The sequence below is a fragment of the Manis pentadactyla genome, chromosome 14 (genome assembly GCF_030020395.1).
Source record: "Manis pentadactyla isolate mManPen7 chromosome 14, mManPen7.hap1, whole genome shotgun sequence".
Taxonomy (NCBI): Eukaryota; Metazoa; Chordata; class Mammalia; order Pholidota; family Manidae; genus Manis; species Manis pentadactyla.
This window is the reverse complement of record NC_080032.1, coordinates 31340601-31357310: the sequence shown is the minus strand read 5'-3', so window position 1 is coordinate 31357310 and position 16710 is coordinate 31340601. Positions and strand designations below refer to the sequence as shown.

The window sequence follows — 16710 nt, the reverse complement described above, 5'->3', positions numbered from 1 at the left end:
CCCCTCTGGGGGTTGGGAGCAAGGCCTGACAATCCCCAGGCCCCTCCTGTCAGGGGCCCCAGGCAGCCCGCCTCACTTTCAGCCGCTGCCTCTGGACGGGCGCTGGGTGCCATGCCACAGACTCCGCCCCAGAGAAGGCGGCAGAGGGGTCCAGAGAGAGAACCTGGTGGTGAGACAGACCGGACCCCTTGGTGGGATGGGCTGCAGCTGTTGCGGTTGACGGCTGCTGAGCTTCTCAGCTAAGACCCCACGTGTCTCCAGCTCCTCCGGGCCTAGGGAAGGGCCGTGGGTTGACATTAATACTCGCAGAAGGCCAGGCTCAGCACCTGGGACCAGCCCTGGGACCCAGGCCACTCTTCTTATTTTGGTAGAACTGACCCCAGGATAACCTGCATAAAAGCAGGTGGAAATGGGGACCCTGGATGGCGTCTCTGCTGGCAAGAACCCCACCCCTGGGGAGTGGGGGACAAGGCCTGTCCCCTTAGGCTGGGGCAGAGGTGGTTGCCTGACATTGCCTGGGGCAGCCCGGGTCACATGTGACCTGTGTCTGGCGTGGTGTGTGGTGTGGGCACGTGTGTGAAAGAAGGGTTCAGCCCTCCTGGCACCTCGGCCCCAGTGGCAGAGCACCGCTGCTGCCCCCGCACAGTGAGGGCCTGGGGGAACCACACTGGATCTCTCTCCTGCTTTGAGAATAGTTCCAGCAGCTTGGGAGGCTCCCTTGTTCAGAGTTAGGAAGGGGCAGTGTGATCTGCTGCCGACATCCACAGAAAAATCGTTAGTTCTTTGCCCAAGTAAAAAAATATCAAATATAATAAATTTATGAAAGCCATTCACAACATACATGGTCTGTTTTCTATTTTGCCTCAGCAGCTGGGAGGGTTGCTTTTCAGATCCCCTGGGTGTTGCCTAGCCAGACCAGGCACTGGTACCTGTGGGCCTCCAGGGCAGGCCACTCGGCTGGCTGGCTCGGCCGGCTGCTTCCAGCCGTCCCCACGCCTGGGGCCGAGGCCAACCCTACTCCTGAACCCAAAGCCAGGAAGGCCCAGCAGATGCTGGTCTGTGGCTGCATTCTGGTTTGCCATGATGCCACAGCTGCCTTTTGGTGTGTCCTGGCCAGCAGAGGCGAGGCTCACACAATGGACTCGCGGTCTCTGTCTGGGGACTGGGGTATGTCCATGAGTTCTTCGCTGTGGCTGTAGTCAGACACCCGTGCCTGGAGGTTGTCGCTGGTGGCCCTGGTGATGCTGTCATAGGAGGGCGGAAAGGACGTGGAGGAGATGGAGGAGCTGGAGGGCGGGCCAAGGGGCCGGGGGAAGTTCTCATTCATCATGTAAGCGATGAGGCCCTCCTGCTCAGGGGCGTCCTCTTCGGAGAGGCCACTGCTGCCTGTCCGCTGGCGGAAGAGGAAGGAGGCATGCTTCACGGAGCGCTGCAGCAGGTGCCTCCGGAAGGCCCGCTGGATGATCGTGGCTGATACCTCCTCGTGCTTGCGCCGCAGTGTGGTGGTGATGGGCTCATAGGAGATCTTGGATGGGTTAGCCGCCATAAACTTCTCCTCCATCTGGATCTTCAGGGCATCCATCTCCCCAGACTCCCCAAGGACTCTCTTGGTAAAGGCAAAGAGGATGTCCATGCAGTGGATGCGGTCCCCGCTCACCATGGGCAGGTCCATATTGATGAGGCTTATCTGGTTGGGTTTGGCGATGCGCAGCGGCTCAGACAGGGCATCAGCGAAGTCAGACAGGGCCGAATACTCAATGAACTGGGTGGCCTCCGGGTCGAACTTCTCCCAGATCTCGTAGAACATGTCGAAGTCGTCCTCACTCAGGGGCTCAGTGCTCTCCTCCGTGGCCACACTGAAGTTCTCCAGGATGATGGCGATGTACATGTTGACCACGATGAGGAAGGAGATGATGATGTAGGTGGTGAAGAAGAGGATGCCCACAGCCGGGCTCCCACAGTTCCCCCGGGAGCCATTGCTGTTGGGCAGGTTGGGGTCGCAGGAGGGGGGCCCGGTGTTGAGGATGGGGCTGAGGAGACCATCCCAGCCCGCCGACGTGGTGATCTGGAAGAGGCACAACATGCTGTTGGCGAAGGTCTGGAAGTTGAACATGTCGTCGATGCCAGCTTCCCACTTGACGTAAGCGAAGTTGGCCATGCCAAAGATGGAGTAGATGAACATGACCAGGAAGAGCAGCAAGCCAATGTTGAAGAGGGCCGGCAGGGACATCATGAGGGCGAAGAGCAGCGTGCGGATCCCCTTAGCCCCTCGGATCAGCCGGAGGATGCGGCCGATGCGGGCCAGGCGGATGACTCGGAAGAGCGTTGGGGAGAAGAAGTACTTCTGGATGATGTCTGAGAGCACAGTGCCTGTGGGAAGCAACAGAGGCTGTGCCCCCAGCAGCGCCTGTCCCCTTCCAGCCCTGCACCACTGTGAGGGGTGCCAGTAGGGAGCCAGGAGAGGAGGCCCTTCCAGGAGGACGGGGTCGATGGGGGCAGGCAGGACCCCGCCTCCTCCTGCCTGCATCTCTATTTCTGCAACTGTGAATCTATGATCCAGAAAATGGGGACCTCCCCAGTACCCACGTCCTTTGCAAAGTGTCTCCTCTGCCCCTTTGCTCCTCAGCCTTCTGAGACTATTGCACAATAGAGCTGAACTAGGTCCCCTTCTAGACCACAGGTTCTGCGGCCTCGGGGGACTTGCTCAGCATCTCTGGGGCCTCACTTAGGCCAGAACTCAGGCCTTTTAGCTCCTTGCTACTCAAATGTGGTCTGAGGACCAGTAGCCTGGGGATCTCCTGGGAGCTTATCAGAAATGCAGAGTCTCAGCTCCACCTCCAGACCCCCTGGCCTTAATAAGCCCTGAAGACTTGTGCATACCGAATGCAAGAGACACAGGCCCCAAAAGTCAGCCCTTTCTCCACACCATGTCATGCCATCCCACACCACATGCTCCTCCACCCTATGCCATACCAGGGTGTGCCATGCCATGCCTGCCACCTCTTGGCCTTTCTGAGAAGGCCCCTATCACCCTCCCACAGTGGCTGGGCTTCCAGGGCTTGCTCACCCTTTGGTCTCTATGGACTAATCTGGGTTTGGAGTTTTACGAGGCAGGGCTATAAGTTATGGGAGAAAGAGTGAAATAAACTTGCCTCCTATTGACTCAAGTGACATTTCCAGACTCCCAAAAAGTAATAATGTCACTGGCAGACATGTGTCCAGAGCTTCCTGTCATTGAGGCTCTGGGCCGAACACTTTACATCCATCCCACTGGCCCTTCCGGTCACCCTGGGAGGTAAGCTGACACCACACCCTCGTTTTCCAGAAGAGGAAACTGACAAGTGAGGTAACTTACCCAAGTTGCCACCTAGTCTGTGAGAAGCTGGGATTTGTCTCAGACACTCTGGCTCCGAGCTGACCTGCTAACCACACCTTTGGGTACAGCCGATCTCGGGTGTCCTGAGAGCACGCTAAAACTCCGGAAGCTCTGAGACCGCCCCTCCCTGGCTGCGCTGCTGCAGCTGACATCCTCTCCGGTCCTGGTCCTGCTGGGCTCGCTCGCCCTCAGCCCTGCCTGCCTGGGACCTCCCAGAGCATCTCCCGACCCTGTTTCCTGCTTCTAATCATTGCCCGTCCTGGCAGCCACAGCAGCTCCTGCCTTCACCCCTGTGCTTCCCACTGAATTCACTGAAGGCAGGGGCTATACATGTGGAAAGAGGAAAGTCAGTCACCCCAAGGCAGAGTTCCATGAGGCAGGGTCAAAGTTTGCGCCCTGAGCACCAGTGACAAAAGAAAAAAATATTGATAAATTGGGCTCAAACAAAATAAAAAACTTTGCACTTCGGGAGGCAACAACTAAGAAAGTGAAAAGAACCCACAGAATGGGAGAAAATATTTGCAAATTTTGTATCTGATATGGGACTGAAATTCAGAACATACAAAGAACTCTTACAACTCAATAATAAAACATAGTAAGCCAATTTAAAAATGAGCAGAAGATTGAATAGACATTTCTCCAAGGCATTTCTCTTGTTATGTATTAAGATATACCAAGGAAAATGACCAATACGAACATGAAAAGATGTTCGACACCATTCATCATCAGGGAAACGTAACCCAAAACCTCAACGAGCTATCAGCTCATAACTACTGGGGTGGCTATAATAAAAAAATTACAGACAATAGCAGGTGGTGGTGAGGACATGGAGTAACTGGAACCCTTGTGCTTTGATGAGGGGAATGTAAGATGGTGTGGCCACTTTGGAAAACAGTTTGGCAGTCCCTCAAAATTTTAATCAGTGGTTGCCCGGGGCTGGGGAGGGGGAAAAGGGAGAGACTGCTAAATGGGTACAGAATGTCTTACGGGGTTGAGGACAATATTCTAAAGTTAGGTAGTGGTGGTCGCTGCTCAGCTCTGTGAGTATACTAAAAACCATTGAATTGTATACTTTCCAGAGTGAGTTTTATGTTATGTGAATTACATATGAATAAAACTGCTTTGGGCTCTGAGATCAAACAGATTTGGGTATGTGCTATGGTCTGAACATCTGTATCCCCCAAAGTCATATGTTGAAATCCTAACCCCCAAAGGTGATGGTGTTTGGAGGTTAGACCTTTGAGAGGTGCTTAGGTCATGAGGGCAGAGCCTTTGTGAATGGGGTGAGTACCCTTATAACAGAGACTCCAGAGAGCTCCCCCAGGCTAGGACAGGGAGAAGGTGCCAGCCATGAGCCAGGAGGAGGACCCTCACCCAAATGTGGCCATGCTGGTGCTTTGATCTTGGACTTACGCCTCCAAAAATGGTGAGAAATAAATTTCTGTTGTTCCTAAGTGACCCAGTTTGGTTATTTGTTACAGCAGCCCTGATGGGCTGTGTGAACCCCCTCTCTGCTGCTCCATCCTCTGATCTCCCTGACATGTTGCACACTTTGTAAGGTGATTAGCAAGTGGGTGACGTCCGAAGGAGCTGGCATCTTGGTGGCTAAACTCCAGGATATTCTATTCCCAGGTGGAACTTCTACCCCAGAGGCCACCGGCCTCCCATCTCCAGAGACACATGTCACCAATGCACCCCTTCTTCCTCAGCGGAGGGCACAGGTTTTCCCTTGGGAGGGCAGGAGGACCCCGTCACACCTACTCCCTTCCCCAGGCTTGTCCTGGAGCCTTCCAAGCAGATAGCACTGTTCTAGGGTCTCAGGAGGGCAGGGCCAGAGGAGGTGCAGGGCCCTCTGCCAGGTTGGCCCTGGGCCTGAGTGGGCCCTCCTAGACAAGTTTTCTCTGGAGGGGTGTGAGTGTATGTGTGTGTGTGTGTATTTGTGTGTAAATATGTGTGTGTATGTATGCATTTGTGTGTGTCCTGTGCATGCATGTGTGTGTGCAAACGTGTGCTTTTGATGGGAGAGGTGAGCACTGCAGAGAGAACATTGGAGAAGCCCAGTGTGCTTGGCCTTTAAGTGCAGCCTGGGGCTGGAGGCCGGCTGGTTGCCCGGCTGACTCGCATACCCACCCACGATGGAGAGGATGACCACCACGAAGTCGAAGATGTTCCAGCTGTTGGTGAAGTAATAGTGGCGCAGGGCGGTCATCTTGATGATGCACTCGCCCGTGAAGATGGCTACAAAGAGCAGGTTGATCTTGGCCAAGATGCTGACCTTCTCAGGGCCCTGCTCGTCTGTCTCCACCATCATGGTGACCATGTTCAGGCAGATGAGAAGCATGATGGTGACGTCAAAGGCCTGCTTGGTCACAATGTCAAACATGAAGCCCTGGCACTTGTTCTGCAAAGGGGAGGAGACGGCTCAGTGGGGACCAGGGCGGGCGGCTGGGCCTCCGTTGCTGCTCCGGGCCCAGGTCCCCCGTGCCCTGCAGAGGCCAGCACCCCACCAGACCGACCTGTGCAGGAGTCGGGAGGCTGGAGCAGCCTGGCCCTCCTGCCGAAATGCTCCCTGGCCCAAAAAGTCAAATTTAAGTTCAATCCTAGTAATCGTATCAGCCCTCAGGTTAACACATTCTCTCCACTCTTTTTGCAGAATTGAGTTTATTTATCTACTAACTATATTTATATGTCTTTAATGGTAAGTCATCCCAGATTATTCTGGGGGGAAAAGAGACGATACTAAACAAGTGAAAACATACCTCTCAATCCCCAACCTAGAACAGAGCATGGGGAACAGGAAAGAGGCAGATGGAGGTGGTGAGCTGGACTTAAAATCTGGGACTGCCACCTGCTAGCTAGAGATTTGGGTTATGCCACCTGATTACTTTTGAGTGCCACCCCCCACCCTGCTCAACACACACTTTCTTGGAGAATGGCTTGATCAGGCAAGGGAGTTTGCCTGGCAGAAGACAGCACCCTTCCTGGCCCACTGCCCAGGGACCCTGGAGCACAGCCCGTACTGCTCAGGGGGTTACAGGAGGAAGTTCCAAAAGGGGGTGGGGGGCTCCTTGAGGGGGGTGTCCCTGCCGGTCCCGGCCTTCCCATGCCTTCCCCACTCACTCCCCGAGCCTGAGCCCTCTGTGTGTGGTCAGACATGGAGGATGCCCCTCCTTCCCTGGGCTGTGAGGAGGCCCCAGGCTGGGGTGAAGGGGCCCTGCAGCTGGCCCTGTGGGGTGGGGGCTTCCTGGGCCTCCAGCAGATCCTCCCCCACGCCGAATCAGGAGCCTGGCTCACCAGGGGCCGCGGGATGGGCTTCTGTGGCTTCTTGGAGCCCAGCTTCTTCATGGCGTTGTAGTACTTTTTCTGCTCCTCTGTCATGAAGATGTCCTGGCCCCCTAAGTGCAGACAGACAGGCACCAGACTCACTCTGGGGTTCTCGGGGGCTCCAGCACAAGGGCACAGGGCTTCTGCCTCCTGGGTGAGGGTGCCAGTCAGCCTCCTAGCCTCCTCTCTGGGTGGAGGAAAGCACGTCCCTATCCCGCATCAGGCTGTGTTTCCGGGGCCCTGTCCCCGTCCCCCTCAAGCTCTCCGTGACCCTCCCACTCCCCTGCCCAGCACGGCCAGCCTGGAGGTTCTCGGCCTACTCTGTGTGCTGGGAGCCTGATCATGGCTGTCTGCTAGAGCTCCGAGAAGCGCCTGGACTCTGGACAGCCCCCCTCCTCCGGTGCCCCGACTGGACCCAGGCATCTGAGCCCCCGCCTAGGTTCTCTCAGGAGCCTTATCTCCCGGGTGGGCTGGGGCAGGTGCGGGGGCCGGCCTTACACTCTTACAGGCCTAGATGTGTTGCACGGATGCAGCCCTTCCCACCCATCCCCAGAAGGAAGGCAAAATGGAACCAGGAGTGCCCTGTGCCCAGCCCCGCCCTGCCGGCCCATGGGGAGCACGGGCTCCACGTATCTTTTTCTTTTGTTGGTTGAAATTGTCAATGATGACACCGATGAAAAGGTTCAGGGTGAAGAAAGATCCGAAGATGATGAAAATGACGAAGTAGATATACATGTAGAGGTTGTATTCCCACTGGGGCTGCTCTTCATACTGCGGGGAAGAAATCAGACGGGAGATCAGACAGGTGGGAGCGGGGACTGGGGAGAAGTCAGCCAGGGGACGACCAGACAGGCGGGAATGGGGGGCTGGGGTGTCCACTCTGTCGGGGAGAGGGTGTGTCTGGAGGAAAGCTGGGGTGTCTGGCTGTGGGTGCATGGGAGTACAGAGCAGGGCCAGGGTGGGCGGATGGTGTTCGGAATGTGGTGGCAGGTGGGGAGAGCAGGTGTGCTGGGCTCAGGGCTGGCCCAGTGGCACGGCCCGGTTTCTGCTCCTGGGCCTTGGGAGGTCTGAGAATGTGGGGCATCTGCCTGTCTTCAGTGAGCTGTCAGTGTCACGGGTGGGGGACAAGATCACAGAAGAAACTTGCTTTGCATCTTTGCTGCTTCCACCCCATCTTCCTAGTGTAAGACTTTAAGATTTAAGTATATTATAGTGAATTTCATTTGAAAGCTATTGGAGAATTCTGGGACTCCTTGGGAGACTATGCAACCTCGCCCCAGGGCCAGGCCTGGGCATCCAGAGAGGCTCAGCTCCAGGCTGACAGCAGAGGGCTGGCCCCTACAGGGTGGGCTTTCAGATGTAGGCACTGATTCCCTGGTGGCCAAGCACTTGGAAACCTTAGGCTCCTGACTCGGTGGGTAAGACCAGAGGTAACCTACCCCTCTGGAGTCCACAGCTGCATACATGATGTCCATCCAGCCTTTAAACGTTGCCTGGAAGGAAAAGATGAGACTAAGAAAATAATGTCATTCTCATCTGTTGAGCTACTTAGGGCTCCTCTCTGGACAGGAGGCCTGGAAATAGCCTCCTAAGAAGCAAGCGGCCCACCCACACCTTAAGCAGTGCCCCAGTGCTGGGTGGTCAGGGAAAGGCCTCCTTGTTTTGGGCTGAGGGCGAAGGGGAAGCCAGCCAAGCAGACAGCCCAAGAGGGCCACACAGTGGGGGATAAGCTTCTTGATGCTGACCAGCAGCTTGGTGAGGCCTGTAGGAGGTCTGTCCTTCAGAGCCACACTCATATCTGTTTCTAGAATGACACACAGTCCTGCAGCAGGTGTCAGGGACAGAGGTGGGGCCTGTGCTCTCTGTTCTGGCCTGAGGGAGACCCCAGTGCCAACCTGGTCCTGTAGAGAACCTGTGGCTTCTGCCCCATGGCCTTTCAGAGGAAGTCCCTAAAGAATCCCAACCCTCCCTAGGCCCCAAGGGGGCCCTTTTCCTGTGGTGTGTTTGTAAATGGCCAACAGATGGCCTTTCAGGGGAAAAAACCCTGACTGTTGTGTTTGCCACTTTCTAACTGTAAATACCTCTACCGTGGCCAGCTTCAAGTTGCCAACAAGCCATTACTGAACAGAGTTTGGAAGAGATGCGTAGGAGCCCAGCATTATAGTATTTCCATGGTACGGATACAACAGATGTAAACAACCTCAAAGCACAGATGATAATAAATGGTTTTTTATTTTCCCTTAATATCATTTAGTTAATTGCAAGTTTATAAAATCTATTTTTAATAATGGCTTGTAAATATCTGAAAATGTAACAGTGAGCTCTTGTGAGCGCATGCAAGCTGGCTCTAGCACACTGCACCAAGGCACTAAAGAGGGAAGCTGAATGGGACAGGGCCCTGGTGCTGGCTGCACTGTCTGCCCCAACTGGGCTGCGATGAGGATGCAGAAAGAGCCTGAGGGACATGCTTGGGGGTAAGACTGACTGCCCTGGGGTCTCACATGTGTTTCTGGCAAAATCCAATCCTGCCCCAAATGACCTCTATGGGTGCAAACTTGTCCACACAAGCTCTGCGCATGCCTGAAAGGTCTTTTGGGGCAGGCAGGGCAGATGTGGGGAAACTGAAGCCACCCCACAGAAGGCAAGGTGTGCCATGAGGCCCTCACCTGTGAAGAGGGACCTGGAAACACCTTGGAAACTGCTGGGGACCACCTAGGGTTCTGAGTCACTGGGACTGAATCTTGTCCAGCCACTGTGTGGTTCTGTCTGGACACCAGGCAGTTCTCAGTCCACGGACAGGGACTTGCCTCCCGAGCTCTGACATGGAGAGGGACAACCACAGGGCCTCTGGGTTCAGCTCTAGCCTGTTCTCCACACGGTGTTTCAGGGAGTCTCTGCAGAAAGCTACTACTGGGATTCAGGTTTGGTGGAGGTGTGAATGGATGGGCTTTAGGTTTCAGGTGAGTCGCTGGGTTTCCTCTGCTTTGGGGACTTGAGACTGGGAGGGGGAGGGGGAGAGAAGCAAGCTGTGCTGTTTGCACTGCTGCCAAGACCATTTGTCGGTCAGTTTCATGGCCTGTGTTACAATCTCTTAAGCCACTGTCCTCACTCCTCACTAACCAATGGGAACTTTGGAAAGACTGGGTAGGACCGTGCGTGTGTAAACACCACACATCTGCCATCAGAGACACATGTAAAACATTCTTTTACACAATGCAGGAGGCGTTACTGCCTTTTTTCAGAGGGGGCCAGAGTCACGATTATGCTAATAGTTCTGGCTCTGGGTGTCTATGGTCTTCCACGTTTAACCTGTGCCATCACACTGCCAAGCTGGCAGCGTGAAGTCCAGCTGGCCTACGGGCTGGGGGCTGGTTCTGCTGCAGTGCTGAACCCCATGCCATGCCTCTTGGGAAATGTGGCATCTGCTCTAGAAGGGAAAACCTGGCGAGTTCCCAAGGAGCCAGGAGTCTCTGGAGAGCCCCTGGCCTCCTTCGGGCAGTGAGACCCTCCTGTGGGGATCCAGCATGGCCCCAGACCCCCTGCTCACGCCGCGGCTCTTGCTGGAGAGCCAGGGGAGGGAAGAAGGCCTCCTCCCCAGGACTTACCACCTGCAGGAGGGCCAGGTACCCGGCCCCCACGTTGTCGAAGTTCACCTTCACCTTGGTCCAGTACAGCTCGCCAGTCACGTTGAAAGACACGCAGTCACTCTTGTTGTTCACGATGGTGTAGTGCAAGGGCAGGCCTCCCTCGGTGTGGTTGATGCACCTCCCAAACTTCCCCGCGAAGAGGTTCACACCCATGATGCTGAAGATGAGCCAGAAGATGAGGCAGACGAGGAGGACGTTCATGATGGACGGGATGGCGCCCACCAGGGCGTTGACCACCACCTCAGGCGGACAGGGGAGAGGCTCGTCCTTACTGGAGCCCAGACCACGTGCCCTTCTCAGGACCCCCACCTACTGAACTCCTCGGCTACAGGTCCCTGTGGGGGGTGCAGGACACTTCCCGCGACCCAGGAAGGGTGACCCCTGGCTGGGAGCCCTGCTGGGACTGAGGGGAGAGAGAGCACGACATCTTTTTCTTTGCAGGCTAACACCTGATGGAACTCCGGACATCAGCCTTTCCCTTCTTGGTCCTCCCCTGAACCCATGACCTTCAGATTTAATTTGCAAGAGTCTCTGCTTGTTGAGTGTGCCAGAAATCTGACTGAGAGGGCCTCTACAGACACATCCCCTCAGCTAAATTTCTGGTTTATCTTGGGGTTGCTGCTTCAGTGATGGATGGGTGTTCTCCCCTGATGTGTGCTCAGAGGGGCACCGTGCTGTATGTCTGGATGGGGTTCGGATGGCTCGCTGAGTGGGGAGGCGGGTGGGGGGGCTGCTCCCTGAGTCTCTGCCCTCTGCGGGCAGCCATGGCCTTGTGGTCTTCTAAACACAGCACCCAGGAGAGGCTCCCCTGGCAAAGCATATGGGGTGCCCACTCTACTGGTGGACCAGGCCCTAGTTTCCCTGAGTCACATACTGGAAGTGGAGCCTGTGTGGGGCCGTTGGGGAATATGGTGCTGGGATGGGCAATGCTGACACTCCCGAATGAGGGAGGACCCTGGCTCCCAGCAGGCATGATGAACCTGGAACAGGGTGGAGAGCCCAACTCTCTAGTTGCCCTTGGCTGGCCCTGTGGCAGCCGCAGCAGGGGCCTTCCTGGCAGCTAGCGTCTCCCCCATGTCCCTCTGGGATCAAATGTCCTTGATCACAAAGAGACATTTAACCAAGGCCAGATTCTTCACTTGTGAATGGGTTCCCATTGGGAATAAGTGACTTATTTCTCCATGAATTGGGGGTGTAGACAAAGCTTAAAACCACCCACCAAATGGGGGCATGTGAAGGTGCTACAGGGTCAGCCAGAGACACACAGGTATGGCTGCTGAAGCCACAACAGAACTGTCAAGTTCTGCAACAAAACAAGGACAAACCTAAAATGCATGCACACAACACATGCACAAACACACACACGTTTGTGTTCTTGCTACATATATGGGTACTATGGTTCTTGGTGGACTTTTAAATCTGCCTTACATGTGCACCTTCTTTGGTAAAATTTGATGACTTGATAAACACATAGGGCTCCGCCTTGGAAATGAGTGCAGACTTTGTAAACGCACGCAGACCAGTGTCTGGTGGAGACTCCAGCTGCTCCCTCCTTGGGCCCTCATCCTCGCTGTCGCAGCCCTACTGCTTCCCGCAGAGGGAGGCACCTGTGTCAGCCAGGAGGCAGGGGCATGCATGGGCACTTGGAGCCAGGGTGCACCCAGGGGTGAGACACCATGGGCTGGGTTGTCCCTCCTCATCCGGTGCTCTCCTGGCCTCCTAGGTCCCTGCGAGGTCCTGGCCACTGTCCTGCCAAGTCAGGGGCCACCTTCCCCACTCCAGGCTGGGCCACTTGGTCAGCAGTTGAGCCTGGAGCCCAGGAGAGTCACTGCCCATGGCCCTCCAGGAAGGCAGCCACCCCTCTTACCCTCATGCCCTCAAATCGGGAAAGGGCTCGCAGGGGTCGGAGGGCACGCAGAGTCCGCAGCGACTTGATGGGGCCCATCTCGGCGAAGCCAAGGGTGTTGGCCACCAGGCTGATGAGCGAGACCTGTGGGCAGTGGGGGGCAGCTCTGGAGTCGGTGGGTCCCGGCCCACCTACCCAGGGCTGGGTGGCAGACAGCTGGAGGTCCTGACCTTTCTGTCTCCAGAGGCTGGGGAGCCCGAGCGTGTGTGGCGTGAGACCAGCTGGGGGCCTGCCAGGTGTGCCTCATACCCCTTGGTGAAGGCTTGGCTGGCCCGGCCAGGCCCTGGATGTACCCATGCCCTGGACAGCACACCAAGCTCCGAAGCCACCACTAGCATGGGGGCGGGGCACAACGCTTTGGTCCCCATGCACGTTCCTTAAAGTCGAATTCTTGAACCTGCCCTTCCCCACCCCCAGAGAAGCCCTCTTTTGGGACGGAAGGCCTGCCCTGAGTGGAGCTGAGCAGGCAGTCCTAGCATGTCCCAAAGGTGGACACCACCCCATGCAGAGCAGGAGGCATGAGGAGACTGTGCCTGCAGCGCTGTGGGGTCCCCCACGCCTGACTGCGGATTCTATGCCACTGTGCTGCCCTGCTGACCTGTGCTTGCGGCTGGGGACAGCCTCCTATCTCACCCTGCCCTGCTCAGGGCAGCTGGCCTGGAGGGTTGGGGAGGCTCCCAGGACAGGCTTCTGTGCTGTCCCTACTCACCCCTCCAAGACACTGGGGTGCGAGTCCCTGTCCCCACCCTGCAGAGCTGACAGTATCTCTCAGGGCCTCGTCCTGAGGACAGGGTCTGGGACCAGGCTGGCAGCCGGCCCACCTCGTTCCCACAGGCCACCAAGGCATCTGCTCTTTCCAAGCGTGCCCTATCCGTTCCACCCACAGGCCCCCAGCCGATGGCAGCTCCATCCTTCCAGCTGCTCAGGCCACAAGCCTTGGCGTCATCCTTGTCTCCTCTCTGTCTCTCACACCCTGCATCCGACCCACCAGGATTTCCTGTTGGCTCTGCCTTCAAAATACATCAGAAGCCCAAGTATTTCTCACACTTGCACTGCCGCCATCCTGGCCAGGCCACTGGCCTCTCTCCCCTGGACCACAGCCATGGCCTTCCAGCTCTTCTCCCTGCTTCCACTTGTGCCCACGTCCCATCGCTCAATAACACAAGTCAGGTCCCATCCTCCTCTCTTCAAAGCCCTGTAATGCTCCCATTTCACTTCAGAAGCCATGCTCCTCAAAGGCTGCTCCCTTCTGCCCAGGCAGCCCCCTCTCCTGCTCGCTCCAGCCACCCTGGCCTGTTCCTTGCTGGGGTTTGCAGGGTTCCACCACAGGACCTTTGTGCTGATGCTCCAGCCTCTGCTTGGTGTGTTCTGCAGACATCCACCTGGCCAGCCTCATCTTCCTTCAGCTCTGCTGTCATCTGGTGTCCCCTGATGGGCGCACCAGGCCAGCCTATTCATGGTTGCAATCCGTACCTTCCCCCCTCCCAGGCCTGCCCTCCTGACCCCTTCCCTGCTCTGCCTCCTTCCCTCCAGAGCACACCTTGCCCTCTACTGAACAGATAGTTGGTTTCCTTCGTGCATGGTTTGCAGCCCCCCTCCTCACAGGGGCAGGGATTTCTGTCTGTTTTGTCCCCCGGGACTCCCACTTCTGCAACAGTGCCTGCACACAGCAGATGTCCAATACTGTTACTGATAAAAGGCATGAATCGATTCTGGAAACACCAGACCCTGAGGCCTGCGAAGGGCTGGGGATGGGGGTGGAGGGATGGCAGCACCGCCAGCATCAAGAAAGTTGGTTCCACGACCCCCCTCCTTCTGCTTGGCCTTGGGTCTGGACCTGCTCCGAGCCTTGGATCCCTTCTCCACAGGCCAGTTCCCCAGTCTTGGGACCAGGCGGAAAGCAGTGACAGGCCCCTTTGCTGGCCTCAGCTCTGAGTTACCCAAGGTGGGAGTAGTGGAGGGTTGAGGGCTTCCCTGGAAGTCTTTGCAAACTCCCCCGCCTGCCTGGGGGCACCCCTCAGCAGGCCCAACTTCCCAAGAAGCTGCTGGGTGAGGAGGCCTCAGGGGTCCTCTGCTGCCCCTCAGGGGGTTCTGAGGGCTCCAGACTGTAAGGGCATCAGAGTTCTGGGCCCCTCGGCCACCTTAGCAGCCCCACAGGGTCACATGAAGTGGCCTGGGCTGGAGGTCTAATGACAGGAATCTGTGTCTCCGTGGAGACCCTCTCGCCATGACCACTCATGGATGACCTCCTGCCCAGGCTGGGTCCCTGGCCAGGCCTATGGTGGCTGAGCCCCTTCTTTTGGTCCCTGCGTGGGATGTGGGGACTGGGCCTCTTCCACATGAAGGACAGCCCCTGCTGGTGGGCAGGCCTGAGGCCAGCCCAGGGGCCTTCCAAAAAGCTGGTTCCATGACCCACCTCCTTCTGCTTGGCCTTGGGTCTGTAGGTCCTGACCCACATTCTGCTTGGCAGGACCCCTATGACCTGACGGTGAGCCATCCCAGAGCCTCGGACTTGACCGCATGCTCTCTGCCCTCACAGAGCACAGATGCAAGGCTGCTCCACCCCATGGCTTGGTGGACCCCCTCCGGCTGCTCTCCCACTTGGGCATGGCACCCAGAGGTGTCCTGGGGCCTGAGCAGCTGTGGGACAGGGGCTTCCCACTCCATCTGCCAACTGAGTGCTCTCAGAGAACATGCCAGTGTCCTGCCCCAGGCCCCTGCCTGGACACACTCTGGGCAGGCAGGCCCTCCAGCTTCCCCACTGTCCAGGGCAACGACCTCAGCCAGGGCTCATGGCTTCCTTCTTCTCACAGTTGACTTCACCCCTCTCATCCTCTCCAGGTGGTACCTTCCACCTGGGCTGGAGGATCTCCCTGCCTGCCTAGCATCCCTTCAGCAACGGTGCCTCTCCAGCCTCCGGTTCACTCTGTGCCCTGTATGAATGGCCCTCCTGTGTGTGGGCTTGGAGGCTCTCAGCTGGCCATCTGTCTAGTGGGCTGACAGACACTTCCCGACATGCCAGGGTGGGTGTCACGGCACAGGCTTGCCTGCTCCCCACTTCCGGCCGTCCTGAGGATGAGTCCCGGTCTGCCCTGGCTCACAGCTTATCTGTCCTGCTCTTCACTGTCCCCCATGGTGAGTCTTGTCTCCCCCAGAAGCCTGGGGACTCTGAAGGCAGAGACTGACTCTCATCCATGGTCCCAGACCCTGGCCCCCTTCTCTGCCTGTGCGTGGCCTGCTGAGGGCCTTCCTTGGCCTGCTGCCTCCTGCTCGCCCTGTTCTGTCCCCACCCCTCTGCCTCAGCTCCTTCTGTACTGGCTGGTCTCCCCAACCCCCTTCAGGTGCCACTCACGTCCACGATGAGGAAGTCCAGCCAGCACCAGGCGTTGGTGAAGTACTTCTTGAAGCCGTAGGCCACCCACTTGAGCAGCATCTCCAGCACGAAGACGTAGGTGAACATCTTGTCGGCATATTCCAGCAGAACCTTGATGGTCTTGCGCTCCTCCAGGTAGATGTCCTCAAAGGCCTGCAGACCAGCCAGACAAGGCAGACTTGCATCCTGACCTCCATCAATCCCACCCTGCTCGGGCTTCATCACCAACCATGTGACTGCTGCCCAGAAGGGCAGGCGCAGGGGTGAGACCACTGGGCCCACCAGCAAGCTCTCAAGGAATGTGTGCCACTGTGGGCCATGAAATGATCTCTTGGTGGTGGACAATAAGGCAGGTGCATAGGGAGATGCTTCTTCCCTCCATTAAAGAAGGAGTCCCAGTTCTGGGCCAGTGCATCTTGAAGATCTTTCTAAACGTGCTGACCTCCCGTGTCAGCCAGGAGAAGGGGTGTGGCTCAGCTAAGAGCCTTTTGTTGAAAATAGCGCAGACTGTTTTTTTCTGTTTTTATTCCACTGTCTTCACCCTATTTACTTTCTGCAGTTAGCTCTACTTTTCATAGGAAATAATACTGGTTTCCAGTGATAACAATCATTAAAAGTTTTCCTTTACAATAAACTTATTTCAACAAACAAAAAAATGAGAGTTGATCTAAAGCAGAATTTTAAACAAATGACAGTAAAGGCAGTTTGTACGTGGGAAGTTTAGGAAACAAATTCAGGAAACAGGACTAGATAAGACCAAATCTCCTGCGGCCTTCAGAATCCCGAAGCCAATGTTTCCGAAGTGCTGCAAGTTGTTAAGTCTCCCCAGCAGCTCATTGCTGCCTCAGTCCAAATTCCTGAGCCAACGGGAAAACTCCCAGGGCCCCCCGGACCTCCTCTACCTCCAGTCTTGGGTCTGTGCCTGTTCCTCTCAAGCAACTTCTCCCAGCCTAGGCAGCGGCCCCCGTCACCCAGGGCCCCAGGCAGCTCCTCCTCCTGGAGCTCTGGGCCTCCCTCTGACGGCAGGGCCTCTGTGCTTAGGGTGCACAGAACAAGGGTAATTTAGGTTCCAAAAAGGGAGTTG

General features: G+C 56.5%; 1 protein-coding gene across 1 annotated transcript in view; it reads right to left on the bottom strand.

Moving 5' to 3' along the window:
• Positions 1–802: 802 nt before the first annotated feature.
• The window catches only part of SCN5A (sodium voltage-gated channel alpha subunit 5), an 88628-nt gene continuing 72720 nt past the window's right edge, over positions 803–16710 (bottom strand). Inside the window, exons 21-28 of the mRNA XM_057491458.1 lie at positions 15606–15779; positions 12215–12337; positions 10306–10587; positions 8140–8193; positions 7330–7471; positions 6671–6771; positions 5507–5777; positions 803–2370 (exon numbers count right to left, since the gene is read on the bottom strand). Of these exons, the coding sequence (XP_057347441.1) occupies positions 1130–2370; positions 5507–5777; positions 6671–6771; positions 7330–7471; positions 8140–8193; positions 10306–10587; positions 12215–12337; positions 15606–15779 (2388 nt within the window). The 3' untranslated portion in view covers positions 803–1129. The remainder of the gene's footprint in view (positions 2371–5506; positions 5778–6670; positions 6772–7329; positions 7472–8139; positions 8194–10305; positions 10588–12214; positions 12338–15605; positions 15780–16710) is intronic.